Source organism: Gopherus evgoodei, chromosome 6 (assembly GCF_007399415.2).
Source record: "Gopherus evgoodei ecotype Sinaloan lineage chromosome 6, rGopEvg1_v1.p, whole genome shotgun sequence".
Taxonomy (NCBI): Eukaryota; Metazoa; Chordata; order Testudines; family Testudinidae; genus Gopherus; species Gopherus evgoodei.
The window spans coordinates 130,896,354-130,922,186 of NC_044327.1; the positions used below are offsets into that span (position 1 = coordinate 130,896,354).

At 43.3% G+C, this 25,833-nt stretch overlaps 1 protein-coding gene across 1 annotated transcript in view; it reads right to left on the reverse strand.

Moving 5' to 3' along the window:
* The window catches only part of KIAA1328 (KIAA1328 ortholog), a 254,190-nt gene that overhangs the window by 70,058 nt on the left and 158,299 nt on the right, over positions 1 to 25,833 (reverse strand). The window contains exons 7-8 of the mRNA XM_030565790.1: positions 8,552 to 9,240; positions 2,385 to 2,486 (exon numbers count right to left, since the gene is read on the reverse strand). Of these exons, the coding sequence (XP_030421650.1) occupies positions 2,385 to 2,486; positions 8,552 to 9,240 (791 nt within the window). The remainder of the gene's footprint in view (positions 1 to 2,384; positions 2,487 to 8,551; positions 9,241 to 25,833) is intronic.

Below are 25,833 nucleotides of genomic sequence, written 5' to 3' on the forward strand. Positions count from 1 at the left end.
TGAGGTCCCTTCCAACCTTAATATTCTGTGATTCTATGGGAATAACTGTCCTGTGGGTAAATGAAGTAGTTAGTTGGATACACTGGAGCTATTGTTGCTGCTGCTGCTATTCAAGTCCAATCCTATTTCCGAGAAGGCAGAACAAGACAAACAAAAGGGAAAGAAAAGAACAGCAAAGATAGAAAATACGGCAGCTGTCCCTGGTGTTGAATGTCACTTGCAACCTCACTGCTGGAAAAACACAAGCATAGCACATGGTCTTATTAACTACTCCAAGACCTGGCAAACCAGCACTGGGCTGTTTAGGGCATTCTTTATAGCGGCCTGTTTCTGGTCACAGAGATACAGCAGTGTTGCACAATATACAGTCTTGGCCAGACTCTTATTAAAACAAAAAGAGAGGGAGAGGAAAAAGTAGTAGTAAAGTGGGGAAGGAAACGGACACACTGGGCAGGAATATGAGTGATAGTTTCACATCCCAAGTGGTGTTCAGCACTCATTAGGATGGAGAAGGTCCAGGATCCTAAGAGATGGTGGGAGTGGCAGCCATGATGGTGAAGTTTACTCCTTCCTGTTCTTTCAGTCAGCCAACATTGCAGGAGCCAGTTCTCCCCACAAAGTCTTCTTCTGAGAAGGACCCCAAAAGAGTGAGGGTGAAATAGTCCATCCCCACATTACTCTGTCCACCATTTATGCTCAATTTCCAACACATCAATTTTGGTTCATTGATTTCCAGTCTTACACTGTCCTTGTTTACACAGTCCTTGAATTATATCAGTGGGCTTTTTTGTTTGGACTAATTCAGCCTCTTTTTTTTCACCTTTCCTCATCAATATTTATTATAGTTCATTGCAACTTTTCACTCACTTCTCACTGTGGAGTTCACACTTAGGGTAAATGTGTAGGCCCAATTATTTCCCTACCATCTCATCCCCAACCAAGAGTGAAGAAAAGAAAATACAGAAGGAAATTAATAGCAGTCACCAGATAGCAAAACAAAACACTCCTAAGCCAAGGTTGGTAAGCAAATTTCTCACTAGAAAGTCCTGCCGGGGTGTGTGTGTGGGTGGAAATTAGAACTGCAGAAGGTACGCCTACAATTTCTGGGCCAGCAGCAGGTGCTGCCTTCCTGGGTGCACACATTTACTTGGGTTCTGCTGCTTGCTGTTCATGATTTGCTGGGATGAGAAGAGGATTCATTGGGTCAGAGACTGCAGGGTTGGCTTGGGATGAGCCAACACACTGCTGAGCCTGTGTCTACCCTTATTATTCGACGTCTAGTCAATGTGTGGAGGTAGGAGGAGAGGACTGACCGCTAGGAAGACACTTCTGACACCTAGAGTTCTCGTCCAGCAGTTTGCTTTAGCACCCTAAACAGTGAGAAAGGTTTTCTTTTGCATTGAGAGGCCTGTGTACTTTTTTATTCTCTCCTTCCTGCTTTGCTGAGAAGAGATCTTACACACAGCCTTTGACCAACGCCTCAGGGCCAGAATATATAAAATGCCAAACTGACTAACCTCTGGCAGGACACTGCACTGACAGTCAGGTCAGAGACCAGAGAGGGGAATTGTATCTGGGAAGGGTTTTAGAAGCAAAAGAGATTTGCCTGCTCCGAATGGGAGTGAGGAAAGGCCAGGTGATCCAGAAGTGCCATTAAGAAGGAGACGGACCACGTGTGCCATTGCAGATTTCCTCCAGTCACTGGGAAATGCCACAGCTATCTACAATTATTAATTGTACGAATTCCAGTAGCGTTTAGAGGCCCCAATTGAGATAAAGGTCCCATTGTGCTAGGCACTGTACAAACACCTAGCAAGCCAGTCCTTGGTCTGAACAGCTTACAATTTAAGAAGACAAGACAACACAGGATAGCATTATTGCTATTATAAAGATGAGGATCAAAGGCACAGAGAGACTCGGCGTATATCTACACTGCATTAAACACTCCTGGATGGCCTGTGTCAGCTGGCTTGGGCTGCGGGGCTATAAAATTGCAGTGTAGACATACAGGCTCTGGGACCCCTTGATGGAGGAGGGTTCCAGAGTCTGGGCTCCAGTCTACAATTTTATAGCCCTGCAGCATGAGGCAAGGTCACACACAAAGTCAGTAACAGAGCAGAGAACTGAAGCCAGCTCTCCCGAGTCTCTGTCAAGTGCTTTAACCACAAGACCATCCTCTCTTTTTGTTATGAATAAGTTTGCTAGAGACCAGTCTAGACTATTTCATGAGGTCTTTCCTAGTTAGCAGCATTTAACCCAAATCAAACAGAAGTACAAACCAAAAATATGCATGTGGCAGCCAATAACATCTTTCTGAGAAGGAAGAAAATACACCAACACTTAGAAGTACTTGCTAATGGTTAAAAGAAAATGAGAGAGATTACCTTAACCCCATGCCAGTGCCATTCATCACAAGGGTTGGTCCTCCTGGCCCGCCTGGTGCTTCATCAGTGACCATTTCTGAATCAAAAACTTGGCCCTTAAATCTGGAAATGTGGAGATAGTTAGCTTTACATCCTGGGGAAGCTATTGTACCTGCAGCCACCTCCACCCCCAACACACACAAAACTCTGATCTGATCAGAGCACATTATACAGAGAAGCTTTCACAAAACCTCTCCATTTTCTCTCACGTCCCTTAGTTCTGGGGAAAACAGCTTCCACCTGCTGCCTTTGTTTCCGAGGGCTGCGGTTGACAAAAATTCTTTAATTCTACTAATTTCAAAGCACTTGCTCTCTTGGAAATATGAGAAAAACTTCATGCATCGCCACACTAAGAAATGCCCTAGCACCTGGCAAGAGCTCAAGGATGGCATGAAAGCTGCATAAAATACAGGAGATTGCAGCTGTTCTCCATCTTTAATATGGTGATGCAGTCCGAGGCAACTGCAGGTCTCAACACATGATGTTCCTTCTTTATCCGAGAATACTCTCCTCTGTTCAAATCAAGATAGGAAATAGCATACAGGTAAGTTTCCCCTTCTATTATTATAAAGATCCAATTTCTGGCTGTCATGGATAGTAACAGAAAGGACCTTAAACCTGTCACTGAGCCAGGACTGAAGATGGCCCATTCTCACTTCAAGCCAGTGTAATTTTGGGCTGCCCTGAAGTGTAATTAAACATACCAGAGGAATCTGTAGCAGGGCAGTCACCCTGCTCTGGTTTGGAAGGGGTTAGAAAAGCAGCTCTGGGAAAGGGCTGTCCCAGGGAGCCAATCACAAGAGGGCTTGAGACAGCCAATCAGGGCCCGACTGGGCCAGTATAAGAAGGGCTCCTTGGGAAAAGGAAGTTAGTCTTGCTCCAAACTAGAGACAGGGGTACCTTGGACAGAGCATACTGGGAAAGGGCAGGCTGAGCTGGGGAGCTCTGACCTGGCAACCTCCCAGGCTAAGGCCTTGTGGCAAAGGCCTGAGGAGGTACTAGGGCTGCAGGAAGGCAGCCAGAGCAAGAAAAAGCAGCAGTTCCAACCCCCTTGCCAGTGATGAGTGGCCATTACATACTGAAGTTGCCCCTGAGAGAAGAAGTTACATGATGACTGGCAGTAGCCACTGAGGCAAGGTGGGTATAGGGGGTTGGGGTTCCCCTGGGAGGAGAAACCCAGAGTGTGGGGACACTGCCGTGGGGCAGCACCCCAAGATAAGAGGCACCGGGGTCATGGAGGGACACGGGGCCAGAGGGTGAGACACTGGCCCATAGAGGGTGCTCTGGGGCTGGATGAGCTAATTCCCGGATGGACCAGCAGGAGGCACCGTGCTGGTGAGTGCTCTGCTTGCTACAGAGTCATTTCCTCCACCAATGAAATGCAGTCACCTCTGGTGTGAAAAGTGACAGCCATTATACAAGCAGAGCACATGGGATTGAAGAATACTGAGTCTATTTGAAACCACAGGAGGGAATTTAGGGAGACAGAAAGCAATTATGTTAGAATTTGGCCATGAAAAAAGGGCTAACTCCTGCCCTTGCAAAAAGCTATATGGGCATTTTAAGAGCCACTAACTAGTGCAACAGGTCAGGACCTTTTTTCCTTCTCATTTAAATTATGACACCTCTAGAACCTCAGAATGGGCTAATCCCAGCACCGCACAATTCTTCCCATTGAGAGACAGGGACAGCCAAATAAATTAGCATTAGCTAGTTTTGTTTGTCTGTCTTTTACTATCCTCGTGATGGCAAAAGATGAGTGAATAGGTTAAGTTCCTTCCTTGGTGAGTCTTCCTGATAATTTAGCAAGGTGTATATCAGTGGTCCCCAACGCAGTGCCAGCGGGTGCCATGGTGCCCGCGAGGGCATCTTAATGCGCCTGTGTCCTGGCCCCTGAGAGAGCACCCGCCGAAATGCCGCCAAATTTCAGCGGCATTTCGGCGGGGAGACGTCTCTCGATGACGCCGCTTGCCGTCGACAAGTGACGTCATCAAGAGGCATCGCTCCCGAATTTCAGCAGGGACGCCTCTCGATGATGTCGCTTATCGATGGCAAGCGGCATCATCGAGAGGCGTCACTGCCGAAAAGCCGCCGAAATTTGGCGGCATTTCGGCGGGTGCTCCATCGCTGCAGTGGTCCTTTGTCATCTGTAGACCTCAGAAGCAATTCTGTGGTTAGCAAGTAGACCAAAGAGGAGAATCATAAAGCTAAAGCTAAAACAGAAAGAGGACATTTGAGCAGGACACCTGTAAATATTAGGCATGTGAAGATATTTGATGTAAATAGTTCAATTGTATTTAACTCTAAAGAGATTGCAAGAAAACCTCTAACATTCAGATTGCTACAGTGTAGGTGCCTTATTTGAAGATGAGATGGCAAATGTACAAGCATCTGCACCTCTGGGAAGAGGTAATGGAAGATATATTCAAGACTCAGACTATTCACTTATGGACCTTCCTCTGTAATTTTTTCTAGCAACTACAGCTTTGCAGAACTTGAAATCTTCTCAGGAGAAACTGGTTAAAATAGGTGCAATTACAACAACAAGAATGATATCATTACAGAGATATTTAAGAGTCCTTTTGTTGGGCAGCCAATGCCTCTCAGAAGACTCTGAAAATATTCATTTTAAAAGAAAGTCTTCCTGTGTCTCCTTTATATTCTACATACTTTTTATTAGTGGGACATATGCATAGAAATAGGATATCTGAAGATTAAATGGTCAGTTTTCAGAATGGAGAGAGATAAATAATGGTGTCTCCCAGGGGTCTGTACTGGGACCAGTCCTGTTCAACATATTCATAAATGATCTGGAAAAAGGGGTAAACAGTGAGGTAGCAAAATTTGCAGATGATACAAAACTACTCAAGATAGTTAAGTCCAAAGCAGACTGTGAAGAGTTACAAAGGGGTCTAACAAAACTGGGTGTCTGGGCAACAAAATGGTAGATGAAATTCAATGTTGAGAAATGCAGAATAATGCACACTGGAAAATATAATCCCAACCATACATATAAAATGATGGGGTCTACATTAGCTGTTAGCACTCAAGAAAGAGATCTCGGAGACATTGTAGAGAGTTCTCTGAAAACATCCACTCAGAGTGCAGCTGCAGTCAAAAAAGTTAACAGAATGTTGGGAATCATTAGGAAAGGGGTAGATAATAAGACAGAAAATATCATATTGCCTCTATATAAATCCACGGTAATGCCCACATCTTGAATACTGTGTGCAGATCTGGTCACCCCATTTCAAAAAAAGATAGATTGGAACTGGAAGAGGTACAGAAAAGGGCAATACAAATGAATGGGGTATGGAACAGCTTCCGTATGAGGGAAGATTAACAAGACTGGGACTTCTCAGCTTGGAAAAGAGATGACAAAGGGGAGATATGATAGAGGACTATAAAATCATGACTAGTGTAGAGGAAGTGAGTCTATGAGTCTATAAGTAAATAAGGAAGCACTATTTACTTCTAATAACACAAGAACTAGGGGTCACCAAATAAAATTAGTAGGCAGCAGGTTTAAAATAAACAAAAGGAAGTATTTCTTCACACAACACACAGTCAACATATGGAACCCTTTGCAAGAGGATTTGCCAAGACTATAACAGGGTTCACAAAAGAACTAGATAAGTTCATGGAGGATAGCCAATGGCTATTAGCCAGGATGGGCAGGGATGCAAAACTGTGATTTGAAGTGTCCCTATCCTCTGTTTGCCAGACAATGGGAATGGGTGACAAGGCACGGATCACTTGATGATTCCCTATTCTGCTCATTCCCTCTGAAGCATCTGGCATTGGCCACCGCTGGAAGACAGGATACCTCGCTAGATGGACCATTAGTTTGACCCTGTATGGCTTTTCTTATGTTCTTAAGAATACATCTGTTCCAACTTACTTCTCACCTGAAGTTATAATCCTTTGTAAACTCAGTCATTTCCAACTGTGATGAGATGTTTACCCCACACTTGCCTAGAAAGGGCTAATGCAGATGGGGAAGGGAGCTAATTAACCCAACAGGCCACAGCTGAAGGGAATCAGGTGGCCAAGTAAACCCAAGGCTGAGTGAGGGAGCCCAACTGAGGAGGAATGATCTGGGCTGGGACTATAAAGATAGGAAATTGGAAATAGAGGGTGCTGACAGGAGAGTCTGCAGTCACTCCCTGAGAGAAGGGCTGGCAAACCCAGAGAGGGGGGGAATTTAGTTGGGGACTGGTCCTGCTTTGAGCAGGGGGTTGGACTAGTTACCTCCTGAGGTCCCTTCCAACCCTGATAGTCTATGATTTTATGTGATTCTAAGCCAGGAAGGTAGGACAGGGCTCAGGGAAAGACACCAAGGTCTAGAAGTGAATAGGTCTTGACTGCTGTCTAGAGGGTCCCTGAGCCAGAACCCGGAGCAGAGGGTAGATCTGGGTTCCCTTGCCAACCATTAAGGGAGTGGCACTACGAGAAAGACTGCCTAGGACTGCTTGAGAGGAAAGACTTTCCGATTCTGGAAGGGGAAAATTGTTCAGTGACCTGGCTTGAGGGCTAAGTCACAAAGAGGCAGCTCATGGAGTAAGAGGGGGGCCACAAACCAAGATAAAGAGGTGCAGAGACGGTGCACAAACATGGTTAGAGGCATCAACCTCGTGAGCTACTCCCCAGAGTGACCAGGAGGAGGTGCCATCCTAGTGGTGAGTGGAGTGCTTTGTCACATCAACGCACGGACAATTGTGACTGCCTCAGATCAAATAGGCATGTGAAAACTAACTACATACAATTAAAATTTTGGATTCCATATTACATACAAAAGCAGCAGAGAAAGTTACTTAGCAGAGTACAGTTTATACAGGCAAAAAACTCCTTCAGCTATAATACTCCCTTTTAAAATTTGAAAAGCAGTTATGGTGTTGGAGGGAAAGGAGAAAATACAGGTGTGGGATGCAGATCATGTAATTCATAATCTTGTGGGATCCCCTTGTCAGTGACACTTTTAAAATAATATCTACATCAAAGCTCTCATCAAATCCTTTTGCTGTTTCCTTTACAAGACTGCTAAACTCCATCCATTCCTCCCTCTCCCTTCCACTAAAATCCTTGTATTCAGCTGAGTTATATCTCCTCTTTCTAGGGCAACTTTCTCTTCTGTGGTTTCAATACATCTCTATCCTCTCCCCGCTGCCAGTCTACATAAAATGTTGCTGCTAAATCTGTCTTCCCTTCCCACTACTCTGTCAAACCCTTACACAAATATCTTTCAGGGCAAGCTCTCACCTTCTACATCAAGTGAAAGCATCTCATTTTCAGCTCATGATGCTGCACAATTCTGACCCGCCTACATAGCCATTCTTATTTCCTCTTCCCCACTAACCCTTCTACTGCTTAAGCACCTCCCATGCTTCATCTCAACAATCTCTCTTGTATCTTCTTTCCACTTATTTTCGTGCCTTTTTCCATGGGGCCCCTCACTCTCTAGGGCCTCTCTTCTTTACCTCCCATATAACAACCTCCCTGTTTAAATCTCTCTTTAAACCCACTTTTTTTCAGGTAACCTTCCATCAAACAGCACCCAGAGTTCAAGACTGGACTCTCAGTTGGGATTGTGTGTGTGTATTGTCTGAATCTGATTTACATCATAGTTCCTTGAGTGAAAAACCACATCTTCCCTTATGTCTGTACAGCTGAGTAAAGCATCAGCACTCGAGTCTATACACACAGCTTTCATTCCCCTCTACTCTTCCTGCTTCCTTTCTTACCTAGCACTTTAACCTTACTGCTCATTCTGTCTTTCTTCCGCTCGTGGTTTTGGCACCTCCTAGGATGCTGTTCCTACACCTTGAACTCCTTGTTCTAGTCTACTAACGCACACTCTCCTCTTTCAAATCCCTCGTCAAGGATTATTCTCAAGGATAATTTCTTCCATCAATTTTCCTATCTTATTCTAGACCACACTCTTCTTTACCTAACTGTTGTCCCATGTCTAGTCTCGTGGTTATAGCATTGTCTAGTTTAAATTCCAAGTTTTTCAGGGCACAGAGGAGGTCTTACTCTGTGCTTCTCAATGCTCCATGTAAGTGTTTGGTACCACAGAAATTCCTTCTACACTAACAATTATCCTCTATCTGTAAACCTCACAAACTCACCTATTGTAATCCAGCCTGGATTGGTGTAGCTGTTGCTGCTTCAGAAGTAGTTTTGCTTCCTGTTTAGCAAGCAGATGCTGGAGACGTTCCTTTTCAACTTCCAGCTCCATTTTCTGCAGCAGAAGCTGCTGTCTTCTTTCCTCAGACAGCCTTTTACTTCGCTCTGTTTCTTTTGATCCAGAGTCCACAATGTCATTCATCCCAGAAACTCGAGAAAGCCTAGAGTAATCACAGGTTTCATGAAGTGGCCCAGAAAGTCGTCTGGGTACATGGCTGGCCTTTTGGCTATCCTGAATGTTCTCCAAGCTTCCTGGCTGCATACAAGCCCAATGACTCATTTGGTGAGGACAAGTGTTCTGAAATTCACTGATTCTCTGGCCCACATCAGGAGCCATTTGTGTGTGGTATGGGCCCCTTTCCTTTGCCGACAGCATCATATTGTTACATTTTCTGTGCAAGCCATTTTCCACCGGACATTCATTCAGAACCTCCTGTTGGTTGTAGTGGGCTGTGGTCTCATGAGCATGATTATTTCTACAGTGCGGAGGTACTGAAAACAGGGCTGGACTTCCAGACTGTGATGCTTTATTGTTCTTGTATATTGTTCTTGTTTGTGGTCTAACTATACTTAAATAAGAACCATCCAGTTCCAAAGGTGGTAGCTGGCACGGACTCTTCTTGTTGGACACCTACAATAAGAGAAACAAGCTATCATCTTTCAAAATTTAACATTCTATGTTAAATTGTATTGTTCCTTAGCAAAATTTGCTTCTCCTCATCAGGTCATAGAGTAAAGTTGTCATACCAGTACTGGGAGATTCAATGCGTTGTGCTGATGGACATCTAGCAAGACTCATATAATGTTTATCAAAAGGCAGAGATAAGCCTGCTATCAAATCTACATTTCAATCAGTGTAAACAAGTACAATAAATATGAAACTACTGTCTGCAGGATCCTCAGCATGAACAAGCAGCTTCAAAGTACCAAGTAGTTGTGAGTACCTAGGGTTACATAAAATCAACCTGAAGAGCGGTAAAAAACATTAAATGTTAATGTATGAAAATGTTTAATTTTGAATGCCGAGCCAAAAAATCCATTCAGCCACTATAAATACTCTTTGATTGGCCATTACACAGCAGGAGATTTGATGTAAAACATTTCACCTTGCGCTGAATGGGATATTACTTACCGCCGGAAATTTGATGAGAGTTTTTGAAATGTCTTTACAGAAACACAGATAAAAACCGACCACTTTCCGTAAAAATATGGTTCTACTTCAAAAGCTGTCATTTAAATAAAAAAACATGTTTAAATTCAGCTATAAATGTAAGTGATTTTTCAATTAAGTTGGGCAAGTGATTATACTCTGATAAAACTCTGCAAAAAGAAAGCAGTTGTAATTCACATTTGTCATCCCAATGAACAGTGAACTCGTAGTGGGTGTGTTATACTCATGGCTATTATGTCAGGGACATCAAAATCCTGCTTATATCCTGGAATATCCTTGCACCGCGGTTTGTCTTGGCAATTAAGCATTTGTGTTGCTGTGCACATCAGAACAGCAGTGAATCACTTTTCCTAGATGTGTGCGTTAATTTCAGTAACATATTGCATTTAAACTCTGTTTCAGCCCTCAGGCTCTTTGTCAGAGATTTAATTGTGTTTAATTGCAGAAGCCAGGTTTGTTAAAGATAAACAAACTACTTTAGCAGCAGCAAGCAAGCTGAAATTTGGTGGTCACTGATGGACAGAAAACTATAATTTGTATTCTGGTAACACACACAATGAGATTAGCTGCTGTCCATATGCACTGGAAGACAATCTCTGCCCCAAAGATCTTAGATTTAAGAATGCAAGCAACATAAAAAGAGATGAAGAGGAATCTAATCTAACTATGTACAGTTTTTGTATGCATTATTTACATTCTTTAAATAAACCAACATATCAAATCTATTTGACTGCCCCTCAGCGCCTTCATATTAAGTGCCTTGTAGGCCTCACAGAAAATAAAATAATGTAGATTATCCCTTAAATACTGATATTTGATTATTTTCAGTTATGTTTTTACAAAAATTTACTTTTCACCATATGAATGAAAGCCGCACATGCCATGTTTTGCCCCATGAAACCCAATGAGTTGGAGGCATCTGCATTAGCGTCAGCACTAAATGTGCATGAAAAGTCTGATGCTAGGACTGGGTGAAAAGTGCAGGACATTAAAATATTTCAGAAGTCAGAGGGGCTGGCAGGGCAACCTACCAGAATTCAACATGCTGCCAGAAGGCAATCAGAGTTGTTTGTTTTATTTGTTTGGTGCCATTGCTGTGCATGATGATTTTACAGACAAATAAAAACTCACTCCCATGTCCCAAGGACATAAGAATGTAAGAATGGCCATACTGGGTCAGACCAAAGGTCCATCTAGCCCAGGATTCTGTCTACTGACAGTGGCCAGTGCCAGGTGCCCCAGAGGGAGTGAACCCAACAGGCAATGATCAAGTGATCTCTCTCCTGCCATCCATTTCCACCCTCTGACAAACAGAGGCTAGGGACACCATTCCTTACCCATCCTGGCTAATAGCCATCTATGGACTTAATCTCCATGAATTTATCCAGTTCTCTTTTAAACCTGTTTTAGTCCTAGCTTTCACAACCTCCTCAGGTAAGGAGTTCCACAAGTTGACTGTGCGCTGCATGAAGAAGAACGTCCTTTTATTTGTTTTAAACCTGCTGTCCATTAATTTCATTTGGTGACCCCCTAGTTCTTATATTATGGGAACAAGTAAATAACTTTTCCTTATTTACTTTCTCCACACCACTCATGATTTTATATACCTCTATCATATCCCCCTTTAGTCTCCTCTTCTCCAAGCTGAAAAGTACTTTATAATCTAAATTAGACACCACACAGAAAGGGATTTCTGGCAAGAAATAAAATATGGGGTGCAAGATGTTAAGGGATATAAGAGAAGAGACCATAAAATAATCCTGTAGCTACATGTTACACATTTACTCACGAGAAATTCCATGCAATTGCAATGCAGCAGAAAAATGTGCCCCACCCCTGCAGATTCCCTTTGCTTCCTTTCAGAAAATGGAGAAACAAAGAGAAGCTGCACCAGTACTCACTCACCCCCTACCCAGCTGCTGGACAGTTCGGGCACATCTGTTTAGGAAGCTGTAGGGAGGAGAGGCAAATCACTGGTGGGAGGGGGGTCTGGGGAGGCCCTGGCTGCCCAGGGACATTAGTCCTAGCTGGGGGGGTGGGAGATGGAGAACTCCCTCCCCCTTCCATCTGGGGTTGGGTCAGATCAAGCCCCAGAAACTTCCCCTGGCTGCAGGAAGCTCTGCACTGCGGGGGGGTGGGGGGGGTGAGAGACTTGAGGGGGGAAGAGTTCGGCTCAGTGAGGGGGGCTGTTGGGTGTGGAGAGGTCTGAATGCACAGGGATTGGCCAGACAGGTGGAACAGCTCTTTGTACAATGACCCCTCCCCCACCCACCCAGAATTCCCCCCCACTGAGCCCCCTTCACATCAGGAGTCCCCTGCACCCAGAAGTGCCCACTGAGTCCCCCAAACCTCACCTAGCTGAGCCTCACCCTCTGCATTAGGAGCCCCCCACATCTGGACCCCTACCCACTGAGCTCCAACCAGCTGCACCCTGACCCCCACTCCCACAGCCCTCTCTGCTGAGCCCAAACCACCTTCACCTGGACTCCCCTGCAGAGTCTCGTTCCCCCTGCACCTCAGATCCCTCACCAAACCACTGTGCATCCAGATTCCCCCCTGGACCGAGGCCCCGCACCAAGCTGCCTGCACCCAGATGGTGCCACACAGAACCCTGGTACTCTGAAGGGAATTCTCCACCAAAAAATTAAAATTCTGCAAAGTTCTGTATATTTTAATTATCAAAATAACAAACACAATAAAAATATAATCACATCATTTTCAATTATTTTGGTAATTCATTTCAAAATAGTTGTCAGCAAATCATTTAAAATGGTATGATTATATCGTGTTATTTTGATAAATAAAATATGGAGAATTTTGCAGAATTTTAAAATATTGAAATATTTAATTTTTTTGCACAGAATTCCCTCAGGAGTAACATCTCACTTCTCACCTTACTGAGTTTAGGGCACTCTTGGGGAAACAGGACAGCAAGTTGGGTTGGTTCCCAAACTGCTCAGGACCAGGGCTGGGAGCGCATGCAGTTGCTCTCAAACAATCCCCCTGGCCACAGCTCTGAGGTTTTGATGAACGATATCCAACCCTCCTTAAGTCTTTAAGCCAAATGGAAAAGGAAAAAAATAAGAGATCCCTAAAAATAAAATACCCAAGATTTCCTTATTTTACCAGTTTGTTTTATTGACTAAAGGGACCAAAGTTTGTTAAGAAATCTCAGCACATGAACAGGGATAGTATAAAATAATTGCCAGGAGCAGATTTAAGGATAAAGGCCCACACTGCAAATTAACTTCGTGACTGAGACTCGATTAAAAGTCCCTCGAGGCCCTAAAAGGGAGGTTCCAGTTAGCATTTGTTGACCCTGGTCACCATTAAATCTGCCCTGATGGTCTCAGAAATAGCATTGACATTTAAATACTTCATAACAAGCCAGAGAAACTTTACTGTTATTTCACAGTTACCGTATGCTTGCGGGGGATGGAGGATTCTCATTAATATCACGGAATGCAAGTAGTGTTTTTTAATTTCTCTAGAGGACTGAGGCTGTAGTACTACGAGGAAGTCTCGTTTCCAGTTTCACATGGCTTTAAAGGCCACTCAAGGTCAATCCTGTAAGATAAATTAACTAATTTTGGGTGGGATGGGCAGGGGAAATCAAGCAACAACTTGGCAAGTTATGTTAATTTCTGTCAATGCTTAAATAGAAAACTATAGAAGAATGGCACCAACCATTTAAAAACTAGAGTGACATCCACACCTGAGTTGGATTATCAGGGCAGGGCACACTATAAACAATCTGTGATGCGCAGGACAAGGTGGCAGAGGGAAAGAGGAAGAGAATTCTAAGACACACTCACTTCTGCATTGTGAACATGAGGAATTAGGTACTTTTATTAGATGAGTTTAGAACAGATATTGCCTAGGGAACACATGAGAGCCACGATGGGTTGTGATGGAACAGATGTGCTTCCCCATGTTGGGAGCTCTCCCATTCTTTCTATATATTATTTAATGACATACCTTCCTTTAGCTAAAATGTAAACAAACAAAAGATAAACTGCTGCTTTTGATATATGGAGTTAATATGATTCGATCCAATGTGAAACTGCCACACAGAAATATACATACGCTAAAATCAGTTCACATAATTTTGAAAGAGCTATAACGGAAAACATGCGGAAGCACTATGAATCTCTTATTGCAATCCTTGTAATTTCTGCTGAGGGAGTCAGAATAAAGTATAAACAAATACTGGGCCCTACATCACACACACAAATGCACACGCACACACAGACGAGTTGCAGCTTACTCAGACAATCTCCAATTTCTACAAAATTCTCTTAAAAACAAGCTGTGGATGTGCTCTGCAGTAGCAATATACACACTGATACAGTAGGCATATTGTTATTTATGTTGTTTATGTGAAACAAGTAACAAAATCAGATCTTACAGTCTCTATGTAGGCCAAATCCCCATTGACTTCAAAGGGAGTTTCTTCCTATGTAAAACAGTATATTTTCCCCAAAGTAACAATTCTAGCGAACTTATGATTGAAGAACAAACTAGTAACATCTGTATATTTATACAGGTGAAATCCTGGACCCACTGACTTCCTCCAAAACTCCCATCAACTTCAATTTCACCTATCGCGCCTGTCTTTAATGAAATTAATCAATATGATACATTAGAAGACAAAGAAAAGAAACACACGGTGTGATATAATCATTACAGACTGTATCCTAAGCATGACTCCATAGGTGGGTTTTTAGAAGTTTTTTGAAATAAACAGAGGAGACTATTAATTGGGTAGAGTATGCAGAAAGGTGAAATGGAAAGGTTACTCGCCCTGTGTAGTAACTGTAGTTCTTCAAGATGTGTGTTCCTATGGATGCTCCACTTCAGGTGTGCATGCGCCCCATGCACCTTCAATCAGAGATTTTCATTAGCTGCGTCCGTTCAGCCTGCAAATGTGCCTTACACATCCTTGTGCCTTGCACTGAGGCTATGCACGACTGTGAGGGTGAACTGCCCTCAGTTTCTTCTCTACCACTAAGTCCAACTAAGGAAACTCTGAAGCAGAGGGGCAAGAGGGTGGGTAGTTGAGTACTCATAGTGACCCACATCTCCAAGAACTACTGCACAAGGTAAGTAGCCTTTCCTTCTTCAAGCAGTGTCCCTCTGGGCACTCAATTTCAGGTGACTTCTGAGCAGTATTGTCAGGAGGAGGTTGCTTCGGTGTAGAGTCTAGTATAGAAGATAGAGCTGCTCATTGCCGTCTCAGATTTAGGGGCACAGACCAAGAAATAGTATTTGGAGAAAGTATGTATTGGAGACCACACAGAAGTCCTGCAGATTTCAGGTACTACAGTGTCCTTAATCATAGAATCATAGTATATTAGGGTTGGAAGAGACCTCAGGAGGTCATCTAGGCCAATCCCCTGCTCAAAGCAGGACCAACACCAACTAAAACCAACTTAAGTAAGGCCACAGAAGTTGACTGTGACCTCATAGAGATAGCCAGAATCCTAGCAGGAGGCTGAGTGTTGGCAATCTCACAGCAAGCAATAACACACCTCGAAATCCACTTTGATAGTCTCTGGGCAGAAATAGCGGACCCATTATATCTGTCTGCAATGAAGACAAATAATCTAGGAGACTTCCAGAATAGTTTGGTCCTATCTGTCATCTTATGTATGGAAGGAAGCTTCCCATCCTGAGTTACTGGTGTTGGGGGAAATAAAGCAGGTAACTGTATGATCTGGTTCACATTAAACTCAAATGATACCTGTGACATTCCCTAGGGTACAATCTGGACTGTTGAACAGCTGTCTCCCCTTAATTCTCTAGCCTGGGGTGCCTTTTACACTGCTGTGCTGTCAGAACATCCACTCCTGGCCTGATCACACAGCCTTCAGCCCTCTTTTGGAGATATGAAGGGCCTGTATTACACATTTCCCCCAGCCCTCTGATTCTAAAAGTGATGAACAAGATCAGGCAGGACAAGGAAAAGGTTGTCCAGATAGTGCCTATGCGGCCAAGACAGGTGTGGTATCCTTGCCTGTTTCAATTGTCTCCTTGTTCCATGTTTCCCTCATCCTCGCTCTCAGGTGCTTCACCCCAACATAAAGATTCTTCTCCTCAAGGTATGAGTCCTCGATGGTTTGTGCTGTGACAAAGTTGCACACCTCTTGGTCGCAGTTCCACGCACTCACTTCCTCTCCTCTGGTTCCCTGGCTACCTCTGGCCTGACTGGAGTGAGCCCTTTCATAGCATCTGAGGGGCTCTAATTAGAGTCAGGTGCTTAACGGCCTCACCTGACTCTTAGCAGGTTAATTGGAGTCAGGTGTTCTCATTAGCCTGAAGCAGCCCCTGCTCTGGTCACTCAGGGAACAGAAAACTGCTTAGCCAGCGGCCAGTATATTCCCCTTCTACTATTCTGCTGTTCCCAACTGGCCTGGGTCTATCACAGAGGGCATAGAGTTTACCTGTTCAGTAGAGGTGTCCTGCACTGAACAGGACTCTGCAACGTTACAAGTGGACAAGAACACTACTTCAAGCAGTTTATAACTGAAAGCTCTGATATTCTACTGCACTCCATTGTGACAGGGCATCGTCCTGCTCCTGACTCCTGCAAGTTGGTGTCATTGTTTCAGGATTTGACAATCCCCCCTCACAGAATCCAAGATCACCTCATTAATTGAAAGGGTGACTCTGATCAATGTTGCCAATTGAAGGGTATTCAATAACTTTTGTTGCAATTCCTTGACCTCTTTGAGTGGTATCTTAAAGGAGTCTGCCATGCACTTGATGTGGTCTTGGAATTGCTTAAAGTCATCAGCCATAGACAGTGGAAGAGGCATTCCTGCTTCATCGGGATGATGAGAAGGTAGTGGTTTGAGAAGTAGTCTCCTCATCTGCTCTAGCTTCCTGTTCCTCAAATGTCTCCCCTGCTGGGGAATGGTCTGAGGTGGTAGAGATTGTCTCCCCCATTATCCTACTGGGCTAGATTCGGAGCTCTTGACCATTGCTGTTGGTAAGCAGCCAGGGAATCCCAATATGACCATGACAGGAGGCGAGGGGAGGGTCCATACAGGGGAGGGGTGGCACCCAGGGTTGCTCTCACCACTTGTGATGTCTTGTCCTGGATTCCTCTCTATCTCTGTGACCCACACAGAAAGGATGGTTAGGAGAGGCTGAATGGAAGTCCTCTTCACCCTCCTCCTCAAAGAGCAGTGGAGAAGCCCCAGTTGATAATGGTGGTGAATTGGGTGGTACCAGTGATAAATGAGAGTCCAGAGACTGAACTACTCTCAGTATCTGGGATCCTTGATGCCCATGATCAATGTACACTATGGTTCCTCCACTACAGTTAAGTCCTTTGAGTACTGAATGGCATGTCGGTACCAACGTGATAACTTGTCTGGCAGTAGATGGTACTGAGAGTTAGAATACTCCAAGGAGGATGCCAGACATAGATGTTTCAATTTATATGGTACCAGTGGTAGAGGTGCATCTGATAGGACTTGTCTGGAGGAATGTCCCTCCTTGCCGTCCCTGTCATGCTTGGTCCATCCTGAGACTCTCTCAGAGCTGTTTGCTCGCTCTTGGAGGAACTTCTTGGTTTTCTCTTGGAGGAGCTTCTGGCCCTGGCGGTCCTGGAGGAACCTGCAGCCTCCACAGTATTGGATCTAGAAGTTGACGATTTTGAGATCACTGACTGAGCGGGAGACCAAGGTCTTTTTGGAACAGACTCCTTACGAGGTAGTCACAGACTCTCTTCCTGGGTCTTTTAAAGGACTATGAAGCCTTCTCCTTCTTAGGGGAGTGTTGGGCCTGGACCGAAGGAGCAATAGATCTGCCCAGCAATTGCCGTACTCTGATGCAGGGCGAAGGGAGCATTCAATCATCAGATGCCTCAACTTGATCTCTCAGTTCTCTCTGAACCTAGATTTCAGGGCTAAACAGAAGTTACACTCCTGTGGGATGTGCAACTCTCCTAGGTAACAGAGGCCCCTGAAGTGGTCAACAATAACCAGGATAGACTCGTGGCAAGTGAGGCAACGTTTGAAGCCTGGAGAACCAAGAATGCACTCCCGAGGAAAGGCAAGTCTCCCTAATGGGAGAAGCAGGGGGGAGCCATTCCTATCACTAAAAACTAAACTAACTAACAACTTATTAAGATAAACTAACACTAAGGAAAAGATTCTAATAGGACAAGGCACGCTGGAAGCAGACAGGCTACAGGTCCATTTTAGGGCAAGGCAGTGGAGAAGGAACTGGGGCCAGTTTGTCTGCACAGCCTTAGACAGCCTTGGTGCGGGGCATGAGGATTTGTAGGGCACGTGTTCGGGCCGAATGGACTCTACTAACAAACATCTCCAATCGAAGGCATATGCACACCTGAAGTGGAGCAGCCACAGGGATACTACTTGAAGGTGAAGAGAACCTTACAGACAGCCAAAACGAGTGGTGTGACACAGGATGATATCTTGAAGAGTGCCACTGGCACACATTACTAACGTAACTAACATACATTTTACATACAGATTCTGAAACTGGAATGAAATTAACAAGCACAGTGTTGAAGTGCAAGCCAGAAGAGACTCCAGCTCATACTCTATTCTCTCAGCTGTGCTAACTCTGCAGTGCTAGCAGGGATGAAAAGTAACAAACACTTATTTTTGTCACTAAAACAAAAAATAATTCTAAACACGCCTCAGAAAACAAGTGTGGGGAAGAAACTGGTGCCATTTTAACACAGTCTCTTTTTTAACTACAGACACAGTTTAACTACTGTATAAAGTCTTGTAAAGGAACTACTCTCTGAAATTGTTATTAAGAAAGAATTTCCCTAGAAGAAGGTACAAAATGAAAGTTTTGAAATAAATGAGTAAGATCTACTGAAGTCCAGCTTTACCTTTTCTCTTCTTTTTATTGCACAATCTTTTATTAAAATCTCCATTACAAAAAGTCTAAGATGAATCATTATAAAGTGTTTTGATCGTATGATGATTGTCTGCATTAATACCTATCATAGATAAGTGAGATAACTTAAAAGGTTAGTTGCCTATTTTCCTAGCTGGAGATAAGGTGCTGTGTTCCTCATGAATGATGTATGATTACAATTGCTATATTCAGGGGCATAATACGAATGGTCCATATTCAAAGAAATGATGTGTGGATGCCAGGAAGGCTGCATTTTTCATGTGTAATCCTATCGAACTCAGTGGGACTGCATAGGTGGGACTGAGATGCAAATTGGCCACAAAGGTAGAGCTATGGATAGACAACGATATATGACTGCAAAAGAATACCTATGATGGTTTGTGGAACCCATTTATGTATGAATTCTAATTTGATTTCTTGAACTCTCTATGTATATGTCTTATGGCTATCTTTTGCTGGAATCTTGCATTATACTGCTTGTGTTAAAGGGGCACTGGTACCTGGGTGTCTGCCTCTGAAGGAGATGGTCATTAAAGACCATCAACAATGGAATAGGACTTGCCTTAGTAGAACAATGTTTGGTAAAACCAGTTTCCCAAGTCTGGACTCCAGGTGGATGGTAACCGAACAGCAGAGCACCTGACGGAAAACCTTGATCAACTGTAGGGTAGGAGGGATGGTGACTTGAGGCTGATCAGGAGGATCCATAGCAGTGAGAACTGGAAGTCATAAAAGGCTGAGGGCTGGTCAGAGAGCAGCTTTCTCTCAACAACCGAACAAGAAGAGAAAACTTAACTGGAAGAATTAGATCCAGCAGAGGAGACCTGAGAACCCCAGAAGACACCAACCAAGACCCAAAAAACCCACTGAAGGGTAGTGAGAACTCTGATGGAGAGAACTGTGTATAGCTGTTTATCATTATTTTGCATGGATCTGTACATCTCTTGTGCTGTCTAAGATAAAGAGTGATTGGTACAGAAATTCTTCTGTAAAAAGTCTGTCTTTTTGGCTTCAACTATCCCATGTCCCCAAAGGGTTAAACTATAAACTATAGTACCCATGCAGATGGAGCTCTTGGGACGTTATTGAGGAGTCTTGGGAGGTTCTTGGGGCCTAGGTCAGCTTGACTGCAGGGTCTTCCCTCTGAGAAGTGGTACCAGAGAGACAGTCTAGGCCCAGGGAGTGAGCCTAGAGGTCAAAGAAAAAACCCATGACTGGAACCTGTGCAGAGCCAGACAGAAGGGAGTTTAAAAGTACATGGATCCAATGTGTGTATCCAAACAGCAGCCTGGTGAGCATCCAGCAAGGGGGACCTCGACTAGGTCTATGACTATGCATGTTCTATTTAAGCTATAACAAAAATATGCTGCAATCAACTTTTTTAGTTCTCTTTGCTAGCATTGTTTGTACTTGGAAAGTCAGATGCGCAAGAAACCTGGACTCTCAAATCATTTGAGCCTTTGGTGGCAGACTCCTTTAGCATTCATCGTTATTCACAACAAACATACTGCCCTCTCCCTAGCTTTGCAAGTACTGTCTGCAACCAGTCTTCTCAAAAATGACATTATAATGAGCCAACTGTCCTTAAGCTCGCTATTAAAGCAGTCATCAATAATACAATGCTCCAAGAAAAAAATACAAAACCAGGACTGAGAGCTAAAGATCCCTTTAAATTCAGTCTCTGAAGATATTGTGAGTAGAGTGCCTATTAAGCCACAATGCTAGCAATACAGGGCAATGTGATGTCTGACCATTAAAATTAAGGAAACATGTTTGCTTTGCAAAACAGAACCATACAGAACCCTGCTTGCATGTGGAAAATATGCCATCACACTAATCTTGACAGCACCAGGTCTAACTATTAACATTCAATGTGCTGCCAACATTATAAAAACAGAAAATCAAAATCTTCTGACTTCAATTTTTTACTCCTGCCCTTCATTTTACTGAAGAATCAGTAGTTCAAGACCTAAATAAATATTTCAAAAACTATACTATTTGTGAGCAGAGCAGGTCACTACCATTTCCCAGTGCATTTAGAGTTCATGTGCAATAAGGGCAGCAGAATGATGAGCTGCATTTTTAACACAGGCACACACAGAATAGTTGTCTAGCTTTAGAGAATGCGTAATGCAACATCTGCACTGTATGCTTTGCCAAAGCCCCATCCCAAATAAATGTAGTGCATTTTCCCTAGTGCAATTAACTCTCATACTCTGGCAGGTTTTGCTAGAAGATCATCAAGGTAGATTACCTTCCAGCATATGAACTAAATACTTACAGGTGTTATATCATCAGTTATTACTTACAAATTTCTGCATTTAACAAGACATCCAGGCAAATGAATGATCTAATTTATGAATTATTTATAAGAATTTCACAGCATGCTCCTGGCGTCATCCATGGCCTTTTCCAGGTCGTATGACACCAATTAGAGCTGAATTTTAAATTATTCAATAACCTGAACACTCTTGTCATTTAACATATAGATATCAATGCAGTAAACAAGTTAAGTCTAATGGCCCTGGAGGTTTGCGTTCCTCCACCCATCAGCAGCAGGGGCTTTGTGCTATTGCCGGAATAGAAAATAACAGAATGCAGCAGTTAAAAACATTTGCAAGGTTTTAATAAGTTATTTTGGCTCCCTTAGGGATTTAGCATAATTTACAAGCGCTGAATTGAAAACACATTAAAGTCCTTAGCAATGTGCTTTTAAACAAAATTAGGACAGACCAAAAAAACTGGGTCTGTGACACTGGCAATACAGAATAGGTCCCTAATTTGAACTGTAGTAAAACAGATAGTAGGTTAGTTATGCTGTTCATCACCTATTATCTTTTCCCTCTCTTACCTGGTATTCAAAACTAGCCCCAGAAGCAACCTATCTTTAAAGGTAAGACTATAGGGAGAAAGGGAAGAGTTCGTATGATAACCATTAATAAAGACATATACTTGACACTCCTCAGTCACTGAAATATGACAGGAAGATGAACCATTGCCCCATGCATGGGGCTCCTTTTGCACCTGTTCAAAGACTGCATTTTAATTGCACTTCAAGGATTTAGATGCTTCCTGAGGTTCAATGACATAGCAGAAAGGACAGGTAGAGTGGCAAAGTCCTGTTTGTCCTGTTGAAAATTAATCAGAATCTTGGTGGGTATAATTATTCAAACGAATGCCAGAATACAGAGTAATGATGGCTGTAACGTGAGGATGTACCAAATAAGTGAAAATCCATCTATGCATAAAGGAGTAACCAGAAAAACTCTCTGATTACTCCAAGGGAGATAGACCAACATATCTCACCTCTGTTCCATGGCGCTCCTAGCTCCACCCAGCTCTAATTTCCCTTTTGGCCCCTGTTCATGAGTTATTCAATGGCACAGGAGGCCGCGGGGTAGGGTGGATTGGTATCTACCCGTATAGGAAAAGAAGAGCTGGAAAATCTCATAGAATATGTCCAAATAGTGGATCAAACTAGTTGTAAGGCATTTTGCTTTGACTATCTTCCAGACCTGATTGCATCAATGTTCAAATCCTAGGCAGCGTCCGATGATTGCACATTAAGCCCAGTAGCATGGGCAGCAAAAGTAACTTTTCAGTAGATGGTAATGGTGTTAAATATGTGCAAATCTACTCCTGCAAGCTCACTTTTTTCATATCTTAAAAAAACAAAAAACCCCACACATTTACACTTGGAATTGCAGATCTAGCATATTATGGGTGGCAGGCCTTCTTACCTACTACTGGGCTCTTCAGAATTCAATCAGAATTTGGTCCAAAGCTGTGCTCTCTGACCAAAACACAAGACAAAAGGGCAGATCCACCATGGCCTCTCTAAATAGCCATTTTTACTGTGATTAAATAGAAACCAAACACCTCTGGGGATATGAGCAGACAGAAGTTGATGTGTGAAGGTTACTATTGCACTTGCCATTAAAACATCGGCATTTGCCGGCACATACACATCTCAGTGATACCTGACATGAGTTTTCCCCAATGCAGAATTTTAAATGGCAACCACTGTACATACAGAAAACCCACCTCGTCAAAAACTACAACTTGCTCCAAAGGGCAGGTGTCCCCTGCAGATTCCTTTGGATTTGGATACATGCTACAGACCGAGAGAGCTCTTTGCCGTGAAAATAATAATAGAATCAGAAGCTACCAGAAAGACTGAAGTCTTTTAAGTAGCAACACGTGCACACACAGAAGGATTTTGTTTTAGAGAAACAGGTAAAAGTAGAAAGCTATTTACATGAGAGAGAAATTCCACAAAGCTGGAGAGAATCCCCCAGTTTAAAGAAAAAAATAAATAGGAAAGCTGTGCCCAAGTGAGTGCATTGTAGCGAAATGTCTTTGCAATAGAGCCAATAAGCATTTAGATTCTGTTAATGATTCAGCGTCTGGGAAATAATTCATAAAAAGTAAACAGCCCATTTGATCTTACATTTGTACGGAGTATCCTGAGGCTAGCTTTCGGTGTCCTTGTGGCTCCAGCTGAATGACCTCTATTCTACTCCTCAAGTAGCAATTATACCAAGGAATAACAACAAGAATTGCATGGAGGCAGACAGTTCAGTGTAATTCTGTTAAGACAGGTTGACTCATTGTGCCAGTGTCAAAGAGTTTCATACAAGAAAAAGTAAAACTTAAAGTGCACTTTTTAGTTTGCAAAGATGCTAAAATACTTTGGAATGAGGATACGATCAAGACTAACTCATCGGAACTTGATTGCTAGGCAAAGGATAGTGCATGGGGGGAGAGACCATGCACGGTCCAGCCCTCTGAGTATGGCCTAAGCAAAGGAAAAGTGATAAAGCTCTTGCAACCAGTTAAATTGGAAACATGGTACTTGGCCTCCCTGTGGACTTTAAAGAAATGGTTACTGCGTTTTTTTGATACATGATGCAGACATGTATTGCATTTAGGTGTGTGCGTACCCAGCTGGAGAATTTTGCCTAGCAGTACCCATAGGAAGTGGTGCTCACGCCTCGTGCTCATATAGCCAGGGGACGGGCTATGAGGCAGTGCTGCCCCAACTCCCCTCAGTTCCTTCCCATCAAACACCCAGAGACTTGACACCATAGCAGAGGGGATATATGGGGGGTCATGGAATACATGTTGGCATCACGTCTTGAAGAACCACACTTATGGTAAGTAACTGTTTCTTCTTCTAGTAGATGTACCCAGGTATTCTCCTGAGATGACTCACAAGCAGAACACCACTCCTTGGTATGGGCTTCACCTAAGCACAGCAAGCACCACATGTGGGGATCGTTATTGGGGATCGCTCCGCCATATAATGAACAATGTTTAAACCCCAGTGAGGGCATCACCAGGGAATTACTTAAACTACAACTAATTAACACTAAATCGAACTAACACTATACAAGGGGTCCTGATTAACAATATACAGTTAGAAAAAACTGCTAAGAAATAGAGAGGTTGTGAGGTTAGGAACCAAATAGAGCTCTGACTCCAGCCATGGGTGGTAAGAAGGAACTGAGGGGTGCTGAGGTGGGAGAGAGGCTATGAGGCACAAGTGTGGTCTCCTACAGGTGCTGCTAGGCAAACAATTTCTGCACATACACCTACGCAGAATCCACAGCTGCATGCACTCAGAAAAGAAGTATATATGCTGTATTCCAGGAAAATGCTTAAGATTTTAATGCTCCGAAGTCTAAGTGACCATGAACTTCTTCCTAAGATAAGAAGGGAGAAGGTAAAGAAGTGCCTGGAATCCAAAGTTGAACACTCTTGATGCGATACAAAACTGAAGACAGAATGCCAACTAAAAAACCCCAGTACTGTGATGACAGAAGCACAGGAAACATTTGCATACACTAGAAACTCTAAATAGCATAAGTGTATGTGTAGGCAGGAGATGGTGAAGTGAGTTGTTGCAATGACACTGCTCTGGATGAGTCAGAATGGCAAACAGGATAGCCTTTGCTGGACTGAGCAAGCAGAGTTCCACCACTGGTACACCCTTGGAGATGAAGACTCCAGAATTTAGCTCCTCCTCCTGTCTTTCCTTGTAAGTAGCTTATCAATTAGTGCATACACCTATTTAATGAGACATTTGGCAGGCACTATGGCAATAGGAAACATTACATTATTTATCCAAATCAAGATTTTACTTCATGACTGTGCAGAATTCAGTCTGATTTAAACAGGAAGAGAATGTATAACTAATAGCTCCCGTTCAAAACTATTTACAAGCCTGTGAATGGGGCACGTAGACTTTTCTCTGGGGATGGCTGCATGTGCCTGTTTATTTTACGGGATGTAGGGTAACCTCTACTGCTGCATATAAACACATAAAAATGCCAAGGTGTGTAAATACCTGAATGAACAAAAACACATTTTCGATTTGTACTTCTTGATTATAATCAGTCCACAGCAGAGGCAGAAGCAGTCGTGAGATGTTTTGCAGAATGCTGGATATTGCGACAACAGTATGAGCCAACATCAATAAGATTGATTGCACGATGTGTATTTTGTGATGTCATCTGAAAAAGTGGCTGGTGTACGAAGTGGTTGAAATGAATGGTTAGCAAGATCCACTACTGAAAGAGGATCACTGAAAAGAAAATTCATAACCTTAATTTTCATATTTCTATAACCTGCACTGTGGGCTGACACTAGACGTACAGGCATGATTAGGCAATGACCAGATTTGGTACCCCTATGGTAACACAGGCAGACATAGGCACATTACCCCTATGCCCAACCATCTTCTTAATATTGTATCGAAGGGGGTTGTATGTGGTCTCTGCCAAAAGCTAAGAACCAGCTGATTGCATGGTTATTGTGAGATGTTTGTATTGGAAACAATTATAGAGCTCTGTAATATGCAGGATATTACGCTCCAAATCTGTTGGGAGCGAAATCTATCAGCTGAGGAGAGGGGTAATCTGCAAGCTGACCCAATCACAATGAAAACAATGAACTTCTGTGGAGAACAACTACGTTTACTGCCTGAACTTGATACAGGCAGGAGATTTACAAAGGCCAGTGAACCCCAGGAGAGTTCTCACAACAGGGCCCCCCCGGGCTCAGAAACAATAGTGTGTGACAGTACATGAGAAGAAATGGCCCAAGTGGTTATCCATTACAGAGGAATGACTGTCAGCAGGAGTTGTC